The 20,254-nt window shown below is 47.3% G+C and overlaps 1 protein-coding gene across 11 annotated transcripts in view; it reads right to left on the reverse strand.

Moving 5' to 3' along the window:
* Positions 1-3,665: 3,665 nt before the first annotated feature.
* GPAT4 (glycerol-3-phosphate acyltransferase 4) overlaps positions 3,666-20,254 on the reverse strand; it is a 36,121-nt gene continuing 19,532 nt past the window's right edge. For 3 of the 11 annotated variants that reach the window (XM_023630587.2, XM_023630588.2, XM_070253378.1), the window contains 11 exons: positions 16,301-16,370; positions 15,831-16,131; positions 14,964-15,038; positions 14,116-14,205; positions 13,845-13,938; positions 13,104-13,219; positions 10,920-10,975; positions 10,298-10,383; positions 7,036-7,164; positions 6,874-6,953; positions 3,666-4,670 (listed from right to left, as the gene is read on the reverse strand). In XM_023630587.2, coding sequence (XP_023486355.1) covers positions 4,562-4,670; positions 6,874-6,953; positions 7,036-7,164; positions 10,298-10,383; positions 10,920-10,975; positions 13,104-13,219; positions 13,845-13,938; positions 14,116-14,205; positions 14,964-15,038; positions 15,831-16,131; positions 16,301-16,370 — 1,206 coding nt within the window. In that variant the 3' untranslated portion in view covers positions 3,666-4,561. Of the gene's footprint in view, positions 4,671-6,611; positions 6,954-7,035; positions 7,165-10,297; positions 10,384-10,919; positions 10,976-13,103; positions 13,220-13,844; positions 13,939-14,115; positions 14,206-14,963; positions 15,039-15,830; positions 16,132-16,300; positions 16,371-20,254 lie in introns of all 11 variants that reach the window. The other 8 variants (XM_023630590.2, XM_070253379.1, XM_070253380.1 and 5 more) reach the window with 5 other exon arrangements.

Raw genomic sequence — 20,254 nt, forward strand, 5'->3', positions numbered from 1 at the left:
CTGTGAACACCTGTCACACTAAGTTTCAACGGCAAAGAAGTTGGTGGCAGTGGCCTGCACAATCACAGGGTCAAGGAGCAGGAGTTCCACTATTAGTTTCAAGAAAACACTTGACTAGCCATTTTCTCCCCTTCCCGTAACTTCCTGCTGGGTTGGGTAGTCCTGGCTATGCTTAGTGGTTGGGCTGCTCCATATTCATGTTTGGGACCATGTTAGTCTCAATGAAAAGGTGTCAAACCCTTTACAGCAAATTTTATGCCAATGCCAATCTCACAAAAAAGATTTCCAACCTTCAGCTATTGCCTCACTTTTTAAAATAATACACAGCCAAATTTCCACGTAACAAAATACAATTTCTTGGCAGTTCCTGCCACAAGCCACGACTGGTGATTTGGGCAGGTAGGAAGCTAACAGGTCCTGGATGGATCTTCAATGTCCATTTGCCGTGGGTGCCTACTCCAGGTGCACCTCTTGGGGGCATGGCTGACCCGTGGAGCCGTCTGTGGCACCAGCGAGGGGCTGTGCTACCCAGAATGCAATTGCGGGGCCCAGCCCGGGTGCCTCACCACTCTCGGGAGCAGGCCCAAAGTTCTCGCCACGCGCCCTCGGGCCTGCAGCTGCTCCCTGCAGAGTGGGCCTCAGACTGACGGAGATGAAGTTTCCCTGCGCCCAAGTTCCAAACTCGGCTGTTTTGTTTCTGTTAAAATGCAATTGTTTTTCTCTGGAGCGTGTGGTGACTGCTCAGCGTCAGGAAGATGTATGAAAACCTCCACTTCAATTCAGCATCCCTTTTCTCCCAGACAAACACGGTCGGATTTTAATAAATCAAAGAGCCACACTGTTTAATAAAAATTTATTGACTTACAAGTGATTATTTATCAAAAGACCATTAATAGCAGGTACTGAAATGATGTGTTACTGGGTGGTGCTGGGAGACTAATAGGAAATCAATGCAGCCGGCCAGCCGGAATGCATATGAGACGCCCGCCCCCCGACAGCTGGCGCAATTTCACCAGCAAAATACACCAGGCGCTACTCCTGGTGCAATGAAAAGTTCCCCCTTTTTATTTATCGTTTACAAATGAAATGATCAATACTTTTAATCTAGAGCAAAATTTATTAACTTTCCCATCGGAGAGAGACATATTGACTGGGGGGAGAGGGGTGGTAGTGCAGTGGAAGATGGATGGCGGGATGGTCAGCTCTGAACCTGTCCAGGAGTCAGTGTGCGTGCAGGTGCCCATGCAGTCCAGATGTCCCAGGCCACACACGGTGAGTGCGGCTGGAGAAATTGAGTGTGCCCACCCAAGACGCACAGCAGGCAGATGGGACCCATGGCACAGTCGACTCTCTCATGCATCAGGGCACAGCTGGAAGCACTATCCCACAGACAGCTGAGTTTTTGGTCAATTCCAGGAAGAAAATGGTAGGGTTTATAGTCCCAGAAGACTTATGCAGAACAACAGAGTTAGAGCACACCCGGTAGGTGCTGCTATGAAGGGCTGAAACGGGACACACCTGAGGACTCCTGCCATTGGTGTGGCGTGGGCATTCAGTGCTCTGCAGAGCACTCCCCACCACCTCACATCAAGCCTCTTCTAATCTCTGACGGGCAGGAGGAGGAAGTGCGCTCTGACAGAGCGAAGAGTCAAGTTCCAAAGCTGCTTCTACCATGTCACAAGGATGCCACCTCAAACTGCTCCATCGAGCTTAGCTTGCTGAGCTCCGGCCTGGCTGACAGGCTTCTCTGTCGGGGAATTTTACTAGCCTTTTTAGAAAGTTCCTTCTCTAACTAGGTGAAAAAAAAACCTCACGTCTGAGTGAAAAAAGTCTTTCCAAGATCCACAATCAAACCTAGCCAGGCCCACAATCACCTAAAACCCTGAGGACTCTCCTCCACACGTGGGGCATGCTCTAGTGGAGTGGAGCTTCGCTAGCCCCAAAGTTTTGAAGTTATTTCTGAACCCAGATGACTTGAGAGCTTAAAGCCAAAGCCTGAACTATGGTTTTAAAAATTATAGAAATTTCAGAGGTGGAACGGGCTTTGGAGGTCATTTAGCTCAAGTCCTTAGTTACAGATCAGGAAACAGAGAAATACAGTCACAACAGCAAAGGAGTAGCAGGTTTGGAAGTGGGACTAGACGCCAGCCTGTGCTCATCCCACTAAGTAATTCCATTTGGTTTTCTTCCAAGATTGTCCTCATCGCTGCCGGGCTCACAAGAGTGGATGCTGTACTCGACGTGCGTCTTTGTCCTTATTCTTAAGTGCCATGAGGTTCACCACTCAAGACCAACCCTGTCATCTCAAACCAGGTGTTCTGACTTCTGGATTAACATGGGGCCTGCAGGGACCCCAATCTAAAAGGATGGAGCAGTCTGATGAGTCTGCACGCTTGTAACAAGCACCAAATAAGTTTGGGCGATCTCTCTTTGGGGGTGTAATTCGCCTCCCTCTGCTGAGTGAGAGAGGAACAAAACGCTACCCAGCCCCCACAAGCACTTGTCATGGAGCAGGGGTCTGAACCAAGCTCCCCAGCACTCTGCTAGGTCATCAACAATGGACAGGCTTGCTGAAAAGAACATGAGAAAACTAAAAACAAAGTATTAAAAAACACCTGTGAGAATCACTAAATGGCAGCTTTTTAAAAAGGGAACTTGATCTTCAAGCCCAATTTTTAAAGATCATTCTGGATAGCTTTTAAACGCTGCAAATATCACCTCCTGTAAGCTGAAAACCACTTTACTCCCGAACATTTTGTAGAAGAGTTCATAACAGCCTGTTCTTACAGTCCTAATAGTGTTTTTATTTGAGAGAGAGAATTTCTCACTGGCTAGCAAGAGGGCGGGGAGGAGGAGCTGGGGGCTGTTCAGGGAGGCAGCGGCACCGGAAGGCCACCGAGGTGAGTCAGACTAAGGGCAGGGAGGAGAGGCCACCAGATCGGCTGCCTCAGGAGCAGGGCTTCACTTCCCCATCGCCAAATCGCCCAGAGGGCAGCCTTGGAGAGGTGACACTTAGAATGGCTTGTGCAAAGACCTGGAAGGTGTGTTGTGACTGCCATGCTGGAGCCAGGGGAGGGTGCCGGGGGGATGGAGAGATGGGCAAACGGGGGTGAGGCAAGGCTCTCCTCCAAGGGATGTTGAAATTGGTGGGCACTGGAAGCAAGCGCTGGCAAGGGATGCTTGGCTTCGGATCTGCCCTCACAGGGACTGCAGGCGGGTGCAGGAAGCCCAGTTTCTCTCTGGCCGGATGGAAGCCCAAGGGGCACCAAAGATCTCGTTGCCCCTCCTGCCACCCTCGCCAACCCTTCTAGAACCGCTGCTCCTCCCTGCTCCCATATTCCTCATTGCTTCCCATTGTCCTTACCTCCATGCTGCCCCTGCCACCCTCACTCTCTCCCCAAACTCCACCAGTGGAGTCCCCACCTGTGCAGAGATCCACATCCCAGTCTGTGCTGAGAACTCTAAACTCATCAGAGAGAGATGCAGATGTCACACAAGTCGTTTACCGTCTTCCCAACAATACCTGTCCTCATCCCAGAGGTCATGTGGATTTCCTAGTCCCAACATTCTACAGGTGTTCAAGTGAGAGAACTGTAACTCTGATTAGAAACCTGTTGCTTAGGGGTACATCTAGGGGAGAAAGAGTGAAGGGAAAAACCCCTCAATTCATTCACCACAGAAGACAATTTTATTTACTCACAAAACAAACCCCAAGCCCTGGGCAGCAGCTCTGAGCTCAGACGTTGTCCTGCCGCTCTTCACAGACCTGTCCTTCACTCCCAGTAGCCTCCCACCCCCACAACCACCCTGTGAGGTACGTATCGCCACCCTTCCCCTCCTGGTCCAGGTTAGAGACAGGGAAACTGAGGCACATGTTAACAGAGAGAAAGTCACACTGGAGTTCAGGGTGAGCGTGGAGTTTGAGTGCAAAATGCCTCTTGGCGGCCACTGCACACCAGTCACTGGCCCACCTTGCCTCTTCCCCTCCCCTTTGGTTACTGCCAGTGGGCAGCAGCAAAGAATTTAAAACTTCATTTTGCTGAAAGCCCCTGCAGACAAGCTTTCTTTTTATCAAGTCTGCAGAGCTCCAAGGCTGGCGGGTGGTGTTCAGGTTAAAGCGAGCCGCACTGCCTCGGTGGTGCCTTTCCTCACGGGTGGGGAGATCCTTTCCCCAGCAAAGTCCCTGGCAGGTGGCCATCTGTAACAGACCAACATCCTAACAACTCGGATACAGGAATGGGGCCAGTTTTCCCCAACCACTCAGCCGTGGATGCGCACAGGTGGAGAGCTGACTTTAATGGCATTCCTCCAACGGACTTATGGTACAAGAAACAAGAAGGCATCTCGTCCTGGGCAGCAACACCCAGCACTGTTCACTTCAGACGGCCAGCCCAGGATCCCGGGGCGGCTCTGAAGAAGCTGGAGTCCTGGGCTCCAGAGCAGCCGGAAGAGCCCTGGAGTCTGGAAAGGATGCAGCAGTGGGGGCAGAGGCGGTGACAACTCCAGCTGGCTCACGTGTCAGGATTCAGGCGCGGCAGCCCCAGCCGGTGCGACCATGGGCTCAGGACCGGCTCCTGTCTTCGTGGTTCCCAACAATCATCTTGCTGTACAGCCTCTGCTGCTCCTCCTTGAATGCATCCTTCACCTTCTCCCTCTTCAGCCCCCCATCCCTGGTGGCAGAAAGACTGGCTGTAACAGCAGAGCAGGCTTCTCACCCGCCCTCGCGCCACAGCCAGATGCACATGCTGCTCAAACACCAAGAAAAACCCACCAGAAACAAAAGGACTCCAGGGCGCTCTCATCAGCACAACCTCAGAAACTGGCCCTGGACTCCTGGAATGCGCCCTTTCTACCTTAAACTCTCACTCCTGCCCTGGGGTCAGAATTCCCTACCCATACTGAAGGCACTTTGTAATTGCTTAGTCTACCAAGGAGTTTAAAATTCTACTGGAACATTCATCGCCACCTGACAAAAGATAAAGGAGGCATTCTGGCACCATGGAAGCTGAGCCAAGCTTAGGAAATATTGAGACTTAGAATGAATCTGTAAGATTTATCTGTGAAATAAAACCTGTAAAATCAGACCCAAGGATTCTCCAAATTCACCCAAACAACGAACACGAGGGGAAATACAAGTTCTTACTGCTTCTGCGCTCAAGGGCCGGTAGTGTAAGGGAACCCAAGTGACTCTCAGAGTTCTGGGCTAACACCCCAGCACCTCCTCCAACACCCCAAATAAATCCTGCACACTTGGACTTGCTTCTTCAAGGTCCCACTCCCACCGTCATCCCACCTCCTTGCCTAACTCTAGAATTAGCATCACCTGCAGTAACTAAGGAAAATCCCAGCCAACTTTTGTCTTTCTGCTATACTTTTTTTTTGAATTATGTTGGTGGTAGTGGCGGAAAAAGTCTCTGATGAAGCCCTACCACTGACAGACTTACACTAGGGAGATGCACATCTGCTACGCACTCGAGAACCCACAGCAAAGGCACTGTAAGCAAGGAGCCCCTTGTCTTTACCAGGCCTCAGTGACAGGGAACATGGAGCAGTGGTGGAACATTCCAGCTCCAGCAGCCTGTCGGACCTGAGCCTAAAATCTGGCTCTGGTGCTTAGTCTGTGACAACAGTTACTGAGACTCTGAGTCTCAACTTCTCACTTGTAAAATGGGAGTAACAGTTTTATCCCTCATGGAGTTATTGCAGGATGAAGTGAGGTCATCACGTAAAATGGGAGTAACGGTTTTATCCCTCATGGAGTTACTGTAGGATGGAAGTGAGGCCATCACGTAAAATGGGAGTACCGGTTTTATCCCTCATGGAGTTACTGCAGGATGGAAGTGAGGCCATCACGTAAAATGGGAGTAACAGTTTTATCCCTTATGGAGTTACTGTAGGATGAAGTGAGGCCATCATGTAAAGCACCAACGACACAGTGTCTGGCACACAGGAATTGCTCAATAAATGTTAGCATTTTTAAAAAGGCCATAATCTGAGGGCCATGCTATTACTTAAGAATCCACAGGTCAGTTTAAAACTTGAATTACTACAGCTTCTTTTCCTATAATGCCCACTTTAGTCAAATGGCCTTCAGAGCTGGCCCTTGCACTTAAAACTAAGAGTCCTTGCAGGTGGAAAGGTTCCCCTGAACCAGCCTGCATCCCAGTTACTCTCCTGCTATTTAGAAGCTGATCATCTCATTATGTAGCATAAGGGTCTACGGAGCTATGGCCCATGGGCCAAACTTAGCTGACACCTGTTTTTGTAGTAAAGTTTTACTGGAACACAGACACGCTCATCGTCCATGTATTGTCTCTGGTTGCTTTCACACCACAATGGCAGAGTTGAGCAGTTACAACAGAGGCCACACGGCCCACAAAGTCTCAAGTATTTACTGACTCCTTACAGAGAAAGTTTGTCAACTCCTGCTCTAGGAGGGAACAAGCTAAATGCAATACATACAACTTCTGCCTTTCTAAGGATGGTCCAGTTTTGCTAAAGGTCATGGACTCAGAGAGCCCAGTACTCCTATGAGGTTTCCAGATCAGCATCAGGTCACTCTACCTAAAGAGACAAAAACTATTTGGGTGCCCTGGTAGACCGGTACACACCCCAGAAAGGAACACAGACTCAACAATTTCAGTTGAAGCCTGCTGGGCTCCATGTTCCTCAAGGTCAATACGTAACATGGGGCACTTCCGAGCTGGAACCAGGAGAAAGGAGTCAAAGTGCTCACTCTCCAGAGCTGGGAGGCTCAATCCTCCACACCAGGAAGAGAGAGGAGTCGTCTTTGTAAATGGAGTCAAGCCTTCAGCGCTTGCTCCGGAAGTTCGTGTTCCCAGACTCAGCGGGCGCAGGCTGGCTCGGACTCACCACAGCAGGTCCACGAGTCCCCCCTGCCTGGCGATGGCCGCTTTCACCCTATTGGCAAACTGGACGGCATCCTCATCTGTCTGTAAGAAAAGAAGGAGTGAGACCACTCAACAGAGGTCCCACAGAGGTAGCTGAAGACCTCTGCCCGGTGTGGGAACCTACCTCTCTGGTCATGGGAGGCAGGTACCAAACACTGCAGACAATGGCCCAGCTGGTCATCATTCTCAGCAGGTATGTCACCATCCCATATTTGCTGCTGTTCCAGAAGGCATCACCAAACTGAGGGTCATACTAAAAGGCAACGGCAAGCTAAATGGTAACAACGTGTGTGTGTCAACAGCCACTTTTCCGAGTGCATCAGGTGGGGGGCAGTATGAGTATTAGAAAGCTGCTGCCAGACCCCTCCACGAACATTCCGAAGGAATCCTACATCTGGGCGGTTCTCACCTCCAGCAACACCAACCTCTCCTGACTGACCCCAGAGTCTGCTGTGGGCATTAGGGAGAATACCTAACAGCCTTCCTCAAACACATGTCCTTCCTCCTGGGGTTAGTCGCGTGTCTTACTCACTCACAGGTGTATAGAATCTATTATTTAAGTTTTCAAGCATACCCAAAAACAGAGAGAATAGGATAATATACTTTCATATAGCCATTCCCCAGACTCAGTAATTACCAACAGTTCACCATACTTGCCTCCTCTATCCCCTCCCCTCTTATAAACCCTCGCCCCAACATCACGTCATTCACTCATAAATACGTCTTCATGTACCTTCCCCAATAAAGATATTTTCTTATACAACTACCAACTTTTTAACTTCTGGTGCCCCAGACCAAGGAGAAAACAATTAAAAATCTTACGATACGCTTCTGTAATTACACTTATAACACAGCTCATCTGCTGAGGAGGTGGCTCTGCTTTGAGGAAGCCACCAGTGTTCACCAGCAAGTGGGCACATGGCGACAGCTCACAAGGTCCCTGCCACACAGGTGCCGCACTTCCCACCCACAACCAGGGGGTCATGTGCCTTCCTCTGCCAGTGACTAGCAGAGGCCAAGGCTGTCCTTCACGCATTTTGTGGGAAACCGGCTGCAGCTGTGCCCCTCACTCTCCCCAAACAGAAGAATGCAAGTGGCAGGTAAGCAGGCTGGGAGTGGTGCTCGAGGAAGTGACATACGAAGCAACAAAAGGGACTGAGTTCTTGAGGAGAATGCCTGAACAGAGGAACTCCTACCAAAAGTCTGAGGGGCTACCACAGACTGACTGTGTGTAATGATAAAGTGAAGCCCTGGGACCAGGGAGTGACAAAATAAAAGGACACAATTTCAAGAGTTATCCCACAGGACCAAGCTGTCACCAGCGTCAAAAACGCCCTTCCCTGGAAGAGCCGGAGCAGGGACGCTGGCAGGGATGCTGCGGGTGGGGGTGGCACTTCAACTGTATGATCTTTTAGGCCTGTCAAGCCTAAATTTTATGATCCTCAGAGCAGAAAATGGATAATTATGCCTAGTTGAGGACCTGACTACAAAAGTGAAGACATTTAGATTTAATTATACAAACTAAGAAATTTAGATTTAACTACAGAAAACTTAAGGAGCTCACAGTATAATACCAAAAGGAAACAAGGGAGAAGAATGAGTTTTAAACAGAAGCAAATGAGTATGACTGGAAGGAAGTGGTGCTATATTTTATAAAGCACTATAAGGATAAAAAATGTGATATTATGTGTGAGTGTGAGGATCCTTTGTTTAGGGTTGATTCTATTCCAGGCTAGGCAGACACCTGAGAGAAAAACAAGGCAAAAGCTCAAAATAGCAATAAATTCCTCAAAATCAGATAATGGCTTAATATTACTGAAAATGTTAAAAGAGCCTTGAAATAGCTAAGGTTATTCAAGTCTGGTTACCAATGAAGGCTTCCCAACAACTAGGAAAACATCTGCGCAGCGCAAGTTGTGGATCCCCCATGGGCTTCAATAAATCGTGAACGGAATGAAAGCATACGTAAAATTTACACGTTTTTCTTTGGAAAGGAGTCGTAACCGTCTCAAGGGTCCACGTCCCAAAACTGGTTAAGAACCACTGCTCCAGAGCAGGGTTCTTGCAGCGTGGTTCTCGACAGCAGCATCACCAGCACACAGGAACAGATCAGAAATGCAGGTTCAGAAATGCTGGGCATGGGGCCCAGCATTGGCACATCCCTCCAGGTGATGCTAACGCAGCTGGAAAGAACCGAAGCTCTGGAGTGAGTGATCAGGGCTTCTACCTACTAGTCTGTTTTTGATAAACACGTGGTGAAGCACTGGACCACCAAAATGTTAAAATGCGTGTGACACAAACACCACTCCTGTTCCCACACCCACAGAAGACACTGCTGACAGACTGTTTTCCTTCTTGCTGTTCCCAGACACAGCATCCTTGACACATCGCTCGGGCAGCCCTAACCCATAGCTCGGTTTCCCTGCGGTCATCATCTGCCATCCCTGCCCTGGTGCTTTGACTCCTGGTAAAAGGGGAGTGGCTGGCAAGCACTTGCTTAACCAAGAGGAACACCTCTTTCCCAACTGCACCTGCTGTGCTGCAGAGTGAAAATGAGGAATATTTCTACAGAATGCTCTGCAGAGGCACGCCTGCAAAAGCATAGAGACGAAATCCTAAGCACAACTCTGACCCGAACTTAAACAATGCTTTACGCTAATCCGAGATTCCAACCTAAATACTTTAAACATATGGACAATAGCCTGTGTTTTTTAGAAGTAACAACGTAATAACATTCTTTTAGAAATACTACTATGTGGCTATCTATAAAATCAGAAGAATGTGAAGGGGGAAAAAGGGAAACTGACTGGCTAACTGGATCTCATCTCTGGGTGAGCTGGAACAGTCAGAGGTACAAGCTCTTAGATGTGTCTCATGCTTATAAGCTGTCCTTGGTTTATAAAGATGATACGACAACCCAAAGCAGCGGAGGTAGTCTTCCTTCAGGAATGAGGATACAGCTGCACCCATCCACCCTCACCTCTCTATTAGATCCACTCGAGCAGCCATACCCGCCAGCCCCTCCCTTCAGCAAGCCACCTCTTCAAGTGAAGCACCTTACATTCTAGTTGGGTTTATGAAGAAAAAGGTAATGGGGGGAATACACACAGTTTATGAAGGGTGCGCCAGCTCCTGAACCTGGTGGTGAGAGCAAGGTATGGGCTGGAATCTGGCTGTGCCTCATTCAAATTCTCCCTAGTCTCTTCAACTAGGTAATGAACAGTGTCACGTTCTCCTTCTCTAGCATCCTACCCACACTCACCCAGCCCCAGGCTGCCCGCTGGAGTGGATCAACCCACTGACTGCTCCTTCCTCCACCTTGTCCTGCTGCATCCCATTCACGGCAGCTGCAGTAACGACCACACACACCCTCAGAGGTCATGTACCTTGATAGCAACAGGGTAAACGGTGGCTCCAATTTCAAAACTTCCCTTTTTGAACATCATCACCGATGTATTATTGATGCAGGTTCCTAAAATGCAGGAGAGAGTAAAATGCTATTTCTTTTGGTCCTTTACCCCAGAGATTAGGAGTTTAATGACTAAATATAATAAAAATTCTTCTAATGGCCCTTCAAACAGGATAAACCTGTCATCTCCCTAGCTCATAAATGAACACCTAAAAGAGATGGGCAAAATACTGTACTGTTTCCCATCCTCTGATTACAAGACCATTTCACTGATTCACACACACCAGCCTAGATAAAGGCCAGAGACACTCAGCAGACTTGGGAGGTCTCAGTAAGAACTCCACAAGAAGATGACACCCTGACGACAATAGAAGGATGGGATTTCTGCACTGGGGGAGTTCACACCATGGCAATCTTAGTCCAAATTCTGAATTCCCCTGAGTTTTCAGTCCCACAACCAACTTAAAGGGGACCTAACATTAGGCAGTGAAAACAGACATCCCAACAAAGGTTGAGACTTGGTTCCAAGGACACAGCAGAGACCCCAGCCTGCAGGGCTGCCCCACACAGAAGACCCCTGTGGTGAGCAGCCTTCTTACCCTCTGGGAAGATGAGGATGGGTAGCTTGCTTTTATCCTGCACATGCTCAGTCAGTCTTCAGGAGAGAAAAGTAAAACAAAGGGTCAGACAGCCTTACGTGCATCATCATCAAAATGCATTGAGGAATAATCTACATACATGTGACACTAGGTGGTACAAAAGCAAGTTAACAAATATGATCCTACCTTTCATGAACCCACAATCTTTATTTCATAAAGACAAAACTTAGAAGGGAAAATCAGATCACTATTTAATCCATACAACTGTTCAATTAAGTATTACAGTCTCTGCACAGAGGACACTGTTCAGACTGGGGACTGCACAAAGGACACGCCTGCCACAAGGCCCTGCCAAGAGCACCCTGAATAAATACCTGCTACCGAACTTCCTGACAGCCATGCTGGGTTGGACCTACAGTCCACCTGGCCAACACTGTCCCTAAAGATGCAGCAAAGGGAATTTAGTGGCGGGTTCATCTGTCCCCAGCAAAGATGGTCTCAGCTGCGTCCTGATTCCTCTCCATTTACTGCAAAGCTCCTGTCATCGCTCGTACTATACTGACCTTTTTTCCAAGCTTGAAAACAGAGCAGGACCTTGTTCCATTGCCTTAAGTGTGTTTTTATTTGTGATAAACTCATTTTGAGATTTCAAATAGCATTAAAAGTTCATATGCTGTTTCATCTGTGGACAGATAATTTTCGACAAAGGAGCCAAGAACATACAATGGAGAAAGGAAAGTCTCTTCAACAAATGGTGCTGGGAAAACTGTAGAGCCACATGCAGAAGAATGAAAGTAGACCATTATCTTTCACCATACACAAAAATTAACTCAAAATGGATCAAAGACTTGAAGGTAAGACATGAAACCATAAAACTCCTAGAAGAAAATATAGGCACTACACTCTGACGTTGGTCTCAGAAGCATCTTTTCAAATACCCTGTCTACTCAGGCAAGGGAAACAAAAGAAAAAATAAACAAATGGGACTTCATCAGACTAAAGAGTTTCAGCAAGGCAAAGGAAACCAGGAACATAATGAAAAGGCAATCCACCAACTGGGAGAAAATGTTTGCAAATCATACATCCAACAAGGGGTTAATCTCCGTAATATATAAAGAACTCACACAACTCAACAACAACAACAAAAACAACCCAATCAAAAAATGGGCAGAGGATGTGAACAGACATTTTCCCAAAGAAGATACACAGATGGTCAACAGACACATGAAAAGATGCTCAACATCATTAATCATTAGGGAAATGCAAATCAAAACCACAATCAGATATCACCTCACACCCATTACAACATCTATAATTACCAAGACAAAAAATAACAAATGTTGGAGAGGATGTGGAGAAAAGAGAACCTTCATACACTGCTGGTGGGAATGCAAACTGGTGCAGCCACTAAGGGAAACAGTATGGAGATTTCTCAGAAAATTAAAAATAGAAATACCCTATGACCCAGCTACTAGCTATTTATCCAAAGAACTTGAAATAATTCAGAGAGACTTACGCACCCCTATGTTCACTGCAGCATTATTCACTATAGCCAGAAAGTGGAAGCAATCCAAGTGCTCATCAATGGATGAATGGATAAAGAAGATGTGGTATACATACACAAAGGAATACTACTCAGCCATTAAAAAAAAGGGACAAAATCGTCCCATTCGTAACAACACGGATGGACCTTGAGGGTATTATGTTAAGTGAAATAAGGCAGATAGAGAAAGAAAAACACGACGTGATTTCACTCATATGTGGAAGATAAAGAAATACATGGACAAAGAGAACAGATTAGTGGTTACCAGAGGGGAAGGGGGTTGTGGGGTGGCATAAGGGGTAAAAGGGCACGATTATATGGTGACTGACAAACAACGTACGACTGAAATTTCACAATGTCATAAACTACTGCAATCTCAATAGTTTTCTTTAAAAAGTTCATATGCTGTTTATTACAATGAGTACAACAAAACTGGTTAAGAAACATTACTAACTCGATAAACAATACTAGGGTTTCTATATTTTTTATATTCCATGTCAAAAAAAATTTTTTTTATTATGAACGCAGTATAGGATTGGTGTAGAAGATGCTGTAACTCCACTGCGGAGGGATAACTACCCCTAAAATGCATCCTTTCTCTACAACTGGTCATACAGAACAGCACAATCTTGCTGGCTTACCTTTTAGCCACCAGGTGGCGATCTTTCACTTCTGAGCGCTCAAACCAGACATGAGGACAGGCCCTCACCATGGCTCTCTGAATCACACCCATGAGGCCACCATGCACTTGTCCCACCTAATCACAGACAAGGGAACAACTGGTGGTGAAGCCATCGTTGCACAAATCCCCCACTCTGTGGAGGAAGCCCCCAACCCCACAAGTACCCCAACCTTTCACCCTCTAACATTCTATTGATAACCATAAAGGTTTCTCACTACTAAGAAACCACTATTAAACTACCTGAATCTTAAATTTCTCCTTTTAGTCAGTGATTCCAAAGATGTGTAATTAAGAACATAGCTGAAAACCCTAAAAGGAAATAATGAAGTTGAGCAATACCTTGTGTAACAACGCTCTCCCTGAGCAGATTCTTCAACGCCCCTGACTCAGTCCTTTCAAATCCTCCTTCCCCACCGGTCACCATTTTCTATAGTCCACCTAAATATCTACAGTCTGATCTCCAACCACGCTCTCAGTGACTCTGCTCCGGACATCTCCTACCGAAGTCCCAAGGAGTTCCCCAAAGCAACAGAAACAAAGGTGACAACTGAGGTCGCCTAAAGGTGTAAACATGTGCAAAGATACGTTTACCTGTTTGTACCCTAAAGAAAGAGCTACGTGAAGGGTCCAGAGCCTCCCAGACCTGACCAGTCTAATGTAAGAAGGCCCACCCTAGGAAAGCCAGAGAAAGAGGTCTTACCATGGCGTAATAGCCATCGCTGGCCAAAATGATGACGTCAATAGGAGACGTGTGATTGGCCACACAGATGCCACCGTTCCTAGGCCTGTTTTTCCTGTGTTTAAAATGCAAAGCAACAAAAATTAGTGTGAAACCACTCATCTGGAACTCAGCCCGCACCTCGGCAGCCCCAGAGGCTCTGACTGAGCGCTCAGAGGAGCCCCGCCCACCTGCCAGAGTCGGGCATGTTTCACCAGCACCACGTCCCTCTGATTGTACAGAGCAACCTCACCTGTCGTGGTAGGTAATGATGGCCGTCAGGGCTCGCACGCAGATCCGATAGCACATTAAGTGGACGTGTTTACTCAGGAACTCCTTAAACCTGGAGCAACAGGACAGACGTTTTTGTTTTTAGTGTACATAAAGAAGACAGGAAAAACTGCTGACTCCAACAATTTAACTATCACTGCCTAGAGTCCTTTATGACTGCAAAGTATCTTTATAGATATTAGTATATATGGTAAAACCCTGTGAGGAATTAGCATCTTTATGTCTACACATGAACGAACAGAAATGACGAGAACTGCTTAAATTCACCTGAGTTAACGGGGTCAGCATTCACAGCCCTGAATTCCCAGCACAGGTGAGTCTCCTAGATCCCTTCCCCTCCCAGCAGCACCTAGGCAGGCGGAAGCAGGCAAACCTCCTCAGCAGCCCGGGTGGAAGAGAGCTTTACTAGCCCTGGAACTTTACCAGAAGGAGCAAATTCGTCTTTAAAAAAACAAACAAAAGAGCCCTACGTACATTTCTTGCCCCCAATTTATCGACACAGCAGAATACTCAAAACTAAACAATATGCTATAAAATCTGCTCACCCGGAACTACAGTTTTGTCGTTTCTCCCTTTTGTCTTTAAAATGGGAAGAGTGTGAGTCTCGGAGGGCACAAAGAACAGTCACAGAGCAGGATCAGTAAAAAATAAGACTTTAATGATGATGCCACTGTGATTACTGGGTTATTTTATCCACCTAAGATTCTGTGGATTTGGCTGTACCCAAAGCAGCAGGCTGGCCTTCAATATTGGAGCCAGCAATCCCAGAAGTAAGAACCCTTCAGACATGGACACTCGCACTCGACTCACCTCCCATTTGGCAAGTATCCCACCATGGTTGTGCCTACCACCAGAAGGCTAATGCCCGTGAAAGCAAGAGCTATCCTGTAACAAGAAGACAAGTTAAAACACAGCCAACAAATGCTCGCACCTAGTATAGAACTGAATGTGTGAAATGAAAATGGGTATCATGAAAACCACCCCATGATCCCATCACCCGGGACCTAGAGAAGAGCTCCATCTGGAAACTGAGAGGGCCTATCAGAGCCAGAGATCATTCTGATTCCAGCTCACAGTGAACTACGGAGCCGGCTTTCAGCTGACACAATCTCCTCAGGCATCAGGCAGCCAAAATGATGGAAAATCCTAACGTTGGCTGTTCTGCCCTCAGGCACCTGCTGCCCTGCCGTCTTACCCTTCCCTTTGGCTTTAAACCCTGGCAGAAGCACAGCTTCTCTGTGAAGCAACAGGAAATAGAGTCTGAAGGTACCAGCATCTGGCAAGAGAGACTCAGAACAGCACATGGTACAGAAAAACTCAGAGATCAATATTGCCTCTGCACCAGAGAGGCACGCTGGAGGAAAGAGTTAGCTGTGTCCAGGAGGAGTGGCCAGAAAGGACATTGTGTTCCCTGTCCCTGTGTTTAGTCCACCTGGACAAGCACTCTGTCTTTAAGACCCCAAACTATTTCTGTCTGATAGGCAGAGAATCCAAGGGCCTTTAAAGGATAACCAGCACAGTACCCTTCCAAGAGTCAGAAGGACTGGCCAGTGAAAGAATCACATTATCCTTCTTTCTAAAATGGGAAAACAAAGCGAGGAGACCGAGGTAGGGGGATCCTGCATCAGGCTTAGGCAGCAGCAGCTCAAGTCTGTCCCCATCAGGCCCTGCCCTCACCTGAGCGGCAAAAGGAAGCAATACCGAATCAGCACTCCCAAGCCCCATAAGACAGTGAGCCGAAGGCTGATATACTGGAAGTTATAATTGGTTCTGCTCAGCAGGTTCCAGGACTCCAGCTCCTCTGCTGAGAATCTCTTCGTCACCTCATCATCCATAATGGTCTCCATTCCTTTCCGGCAAAAGTAGAAAATGTCGGAGAGCTCAAACTCTGGAGTATTATCCAGAGCCTTACTACTACCACTTCGACGAATTTCTTTGATCTCTTCTTCCAGTGAAGTGGGATCTTTTGCAATGATTCCTGCAAAAGAGAACACCCCTGTCAAGCAGCACAGTGGGAGAACGCATGTTAAAAATACTGAGAGTACACATCCTGCTCTTAGATGGGGAAGAGCAGGTGTGGAATTAAAAGCTCCCAGGAACATATCTCAAAGGGATCTCTTAGGACAAGGATTTAGTCCCAGTCTTACCGTTGGTATAGGGCTTGTAAAGTTGATGGTTCTTCTCCTTGGCTCCTCTCTCCATTCTCAAGGTGGCCCACTGTGGGGGAAAAACGGCAATCAACAAGAATGAGATCTTTTCCTTCAGAGAACACCTCCATTTCCATGCTGTGAAAGCCTCAAGCCCAGTCACCTGAGATCGGATCGTAACCAAGAAAGCATTCATTCTAAATGGAGACTCAAAGCCCTCTCCTCCTAGAGCAGCCCCGTCCTTGATAAGGAGGACCAAAAGTTAAGTCACCTAAAGGAAAGAGCTGGAAACTAAGGAGCTTGGGTGGGTTTCTCAGGCCTGCTTCTCACTGCCTAAATCTGTCTCCATGTTCCTCAAGGCACTCACCAGCCAACAGTGCACACACCTCACACACTCCTTCCTTCCTGCCAAACAGCAACTATTCACAAACCACCACGTAAAGCATCCTTTAAGCTACTGCCTGCCACACAACGCTGCCTACTTCCCAAATTATTCCGAGAAAGCAACGATTTTAGTTTTCAAGTAAAGGATTTAAATAATATTTATGTCTGGACTGTCCATTCACCCTGAGTAACCTTTTAACAGGAGAACTTCACATCTGACACAGAAAGGCCTGAGGGGCTTAGTGTTAAAAAAAAGAAGAAAGAAAGAAAAAGAAAAGAACACTATTAAGAGATTAAAAATTCTAGGTTCAAATCCCAAGTTTGGCACGTATGCTATGTCCCTTAAGCAACTCATTCCAACGCTCTGAATGTTGGTCTTTTCTATCTACAAAACAGAATGGTATGTCAACCTCCTACTTCATGGGATCACTCAGGATCAAATGAGATATATGTGACACAACTTGGGAAACTATAAAATGCCCTAATTGTCCTCATTATTATTGAAATAATAAGGGACTCCAGAAGAGAGCTAGAAAAGAGAGGCTCTTCCTAGGGCTTCCCTTCCTTCACTAAAATCCTTTTAACTATAGGAAGACAGAGGCTGGGTCTCTCCCACTATCAAATCAGGACCGCTGGAGACACGAGCTCACTTACTCCCTACTAGCAGGTGTTATCACTGCACACAAAGTTATGTCCACTAGGAGTCAAAGAAATAGCAGAGATACCTTAAAAAGCGTCATTTCAAACCTGTCTCCACGGTGATGCAAGGTGGGCAAGAGCCCTCCCATCCCGACACAGCAGAATGCACACGGCCTGAAGCACACGCAGAGTCTGTGGCAGAGCCTTAGGTGTCCGCGAGAGCCAGAACCAGCACGGACACGAGTCTAACCAGTGATCTGACCTCATCTGGAAACTTCTTCAAACATCAAAGAGTTTCTTCTAAAACAGTTTTAGAAAAAACAGATGGCTTACAGAGACACCCACTCAAGGCAAGGTCTAAGGCAAGGAAACTCACATAACCCATGTTCTATATCAGATATTTAGCCATTGATGTCTTTTGGCTCTGTGTACAGATGATTTTTTTCTAGAAGAAAATGTATATATAACCCCCCAAATGGAGGAAGATGAATTCCATCCAGGGAAGAGGTGAATAAAGGATAAGAGAGTTGACAACAGCCCTGGCACACAGATCACTCAACTAGAGTTTAGGGTTTTCCATTTTGGCTAAGACTCTGTGTTGGTATTGCAAGCATGGTCAGAATCAGAAAAATGTGGTTCTGTCCTGACACCTCCGATACTTAGAGCAACAGGCAGGAATGTCTGACATCACGCCCCTTGAGGACTTCATGTCAGTGAGGACTGCTGCACTATGCAAAATTTGAGATGGCTGTGGTTTTTTGTTTTAATTGGGAAGGTACTGGTTAAATGAGATTCTACATCTCCTAGCTCTGCGACAAAGCTCTGTCACAGACATCCCCTTGCCCACCTACTTTTACTTCTAGCTTTACTTTTTCAAACTTCAGGTACCTTACAAAATGTTTCCGTGCCTAGGAAAGAACTGCCCAGAGGCCGGCCCCATGGCCAAGTGGTTACGTTCACGCGCTCCACTTTGGTGGCCCAGGGTTTCGCCAGTTTGGATCCTGGGCATGGACACGGCACCACTCATCAGGCCATGCTGAGGCTGTGTCCCACACAACTAGGACCCACAACTAAAATATACAACTATGTACTGGGAAGATTTGGGGAGAAAAAGCAGAAAAAAAAAAAAGAATTGCCCAAAGTCAAGAGTGTGTTGGGGGGGATCCCGGCCCGATGGCTCAGTGGTTAAGTTCGCATGTTCCGCTTCAGCGGCCTGGATCCCGGGTGCGGAACCTATACACCGCTTGTCAAGCCATGCTGTGGTAGGCGTCCCACATATAAAGTAAAGGAAGATGGGCACAGATGTTGGCTCAGGGCCAGTCTTCCTCAGCAAAAAGAGGAGGATTAGCAGCAGATGTTAGCTCAGGGCTAATCTTCCTCAAAAAAAAAAAAAAAAAAAAAGTAGGGAAAGAGGGCAGGGTTGAAGGAACCTGGGGGCTGGCTGGGAGCAGCCTGTTAAAGAATGGCTGGCCAGTGACTTGGATTACTTCACCCTGGTGCACAGGCCTGAATGAAAGGAGCCCTGTATGTCAGCGACGTCTGACGGCCACAGAAGTGGCTTCTCCACACTGTGAATTTAAGTAGAGTGTTCAGACATCCAGAATAAAACTGAGACTCCTAGGTTCGGAGCTCATTTCCCTATAAACCTCCTCTCCCTTCTCCTGATCTGAGATGCCATTTACTATGCTATTCAGTATCAGGTTCCTTATTCCCTTTTCAGCTTCTCCCAGACGGAGGAGATCATTTTAGGACACTAACAATGCTGGACTCTCAGGTAACATTAAACCCAATGCAAAGCTTGGCAGGTGAAACGAAGGCCCAGCCCTTAGAAATGCGCATGATGGCCTTTTTGCTGGTTCTTCACTCTACAGAACACTCCAACTTGGGAACCACTCACAGGAGTAAGGTGTAACTGTCGTGGCAACACTAGTCTCAGCGCAGAGCTTCCCTCCTTCAGTCAGCCTCCTGGGCCTTTTCCCATGACTAACTACACAAACCCCAAGAATCAGATGCTTACAAAAATCCGCTCCCCTCATCCATCGCCTTCTATTTCCCACACGAAGACTACATCTTTACCAAGTCTCTCCCTGTGTCAGCCATAATCTCTGTAGCTACTGTCCAATCCACACACTTGACCTTACAAAAGGGGCGCCCTCCCGTCTCCAATCACCCGCTGGTCCCCTTCTCACCTGGGTCCAGCCCTCATCATCCGGCACATGGAGGATAAAGACAGCTGCCCCCCAGCCCCAAGGGCGCCCCTGCCTCCAGCCCTCCTCCTGTGGTGCTGCTCACCCACGCCTTCGGGCTCCTCATTTGTCACTCAGTGCGCAGTCCTCCCCTGAAGGGCACTCACAGCTGCGTCGTGCCCCTCGCTCCGCTCACTGCTCACTCTTCTGCCTACACTAAGGCAATGGCTGTTTAACTGCTTGTTCCTCCCCCCCATCCATCCGAACACATGCTGCCAGGCTGCTCACATCACTTCTCTACTCAGAAACTTCCAACGGCTTCTCCAGGCCCAAAGACACACTTTGTTTTATCATCTACTTCATTCCCACCATGCACCAAATGTTTTTTTCTCTTCTGAACTATGTACCATCTCTAAACAAGCCTGTACTTTCTCATCTTTACCCACTGCACTTCTAGAATGCTCTTTCCTTTTTCAGATCTAGCTCAAATGCCAAATTTTGTATGAAATGCTGTCTACACAATTCCTCCAGTCAGAGCTGATCTTCGCTGTGCACTGTAATTGGCAATCACATTCTAACTTAGTTGTGAATGCATACGTTTGTCTTCCTACCGGACTATCAACACCTTGAGTGGCAGAAGCCGGAACTTACCCATATTTGCATTCCTGCAGTCTAACTGACTGCTTTGCATAGTAGGCAGTCAGTAAGGGCTGCATGTAATTAATCAACTCCCAATATTTCTCTT

This window comes from Equus caballus, chromosome 27, assembly GCF_041296265.1.
Source record: "Equus caballus isolate H_3958 breed thoroughbred chromosome 27, TB-T2T, whole genome shotgun sequence".
Classification (NCBI taxonomy): Eukaryota; Metazoa; Chordata; class Mammalia; order Perissodactyla; family Equidae; genus Equus; species Equus caballus.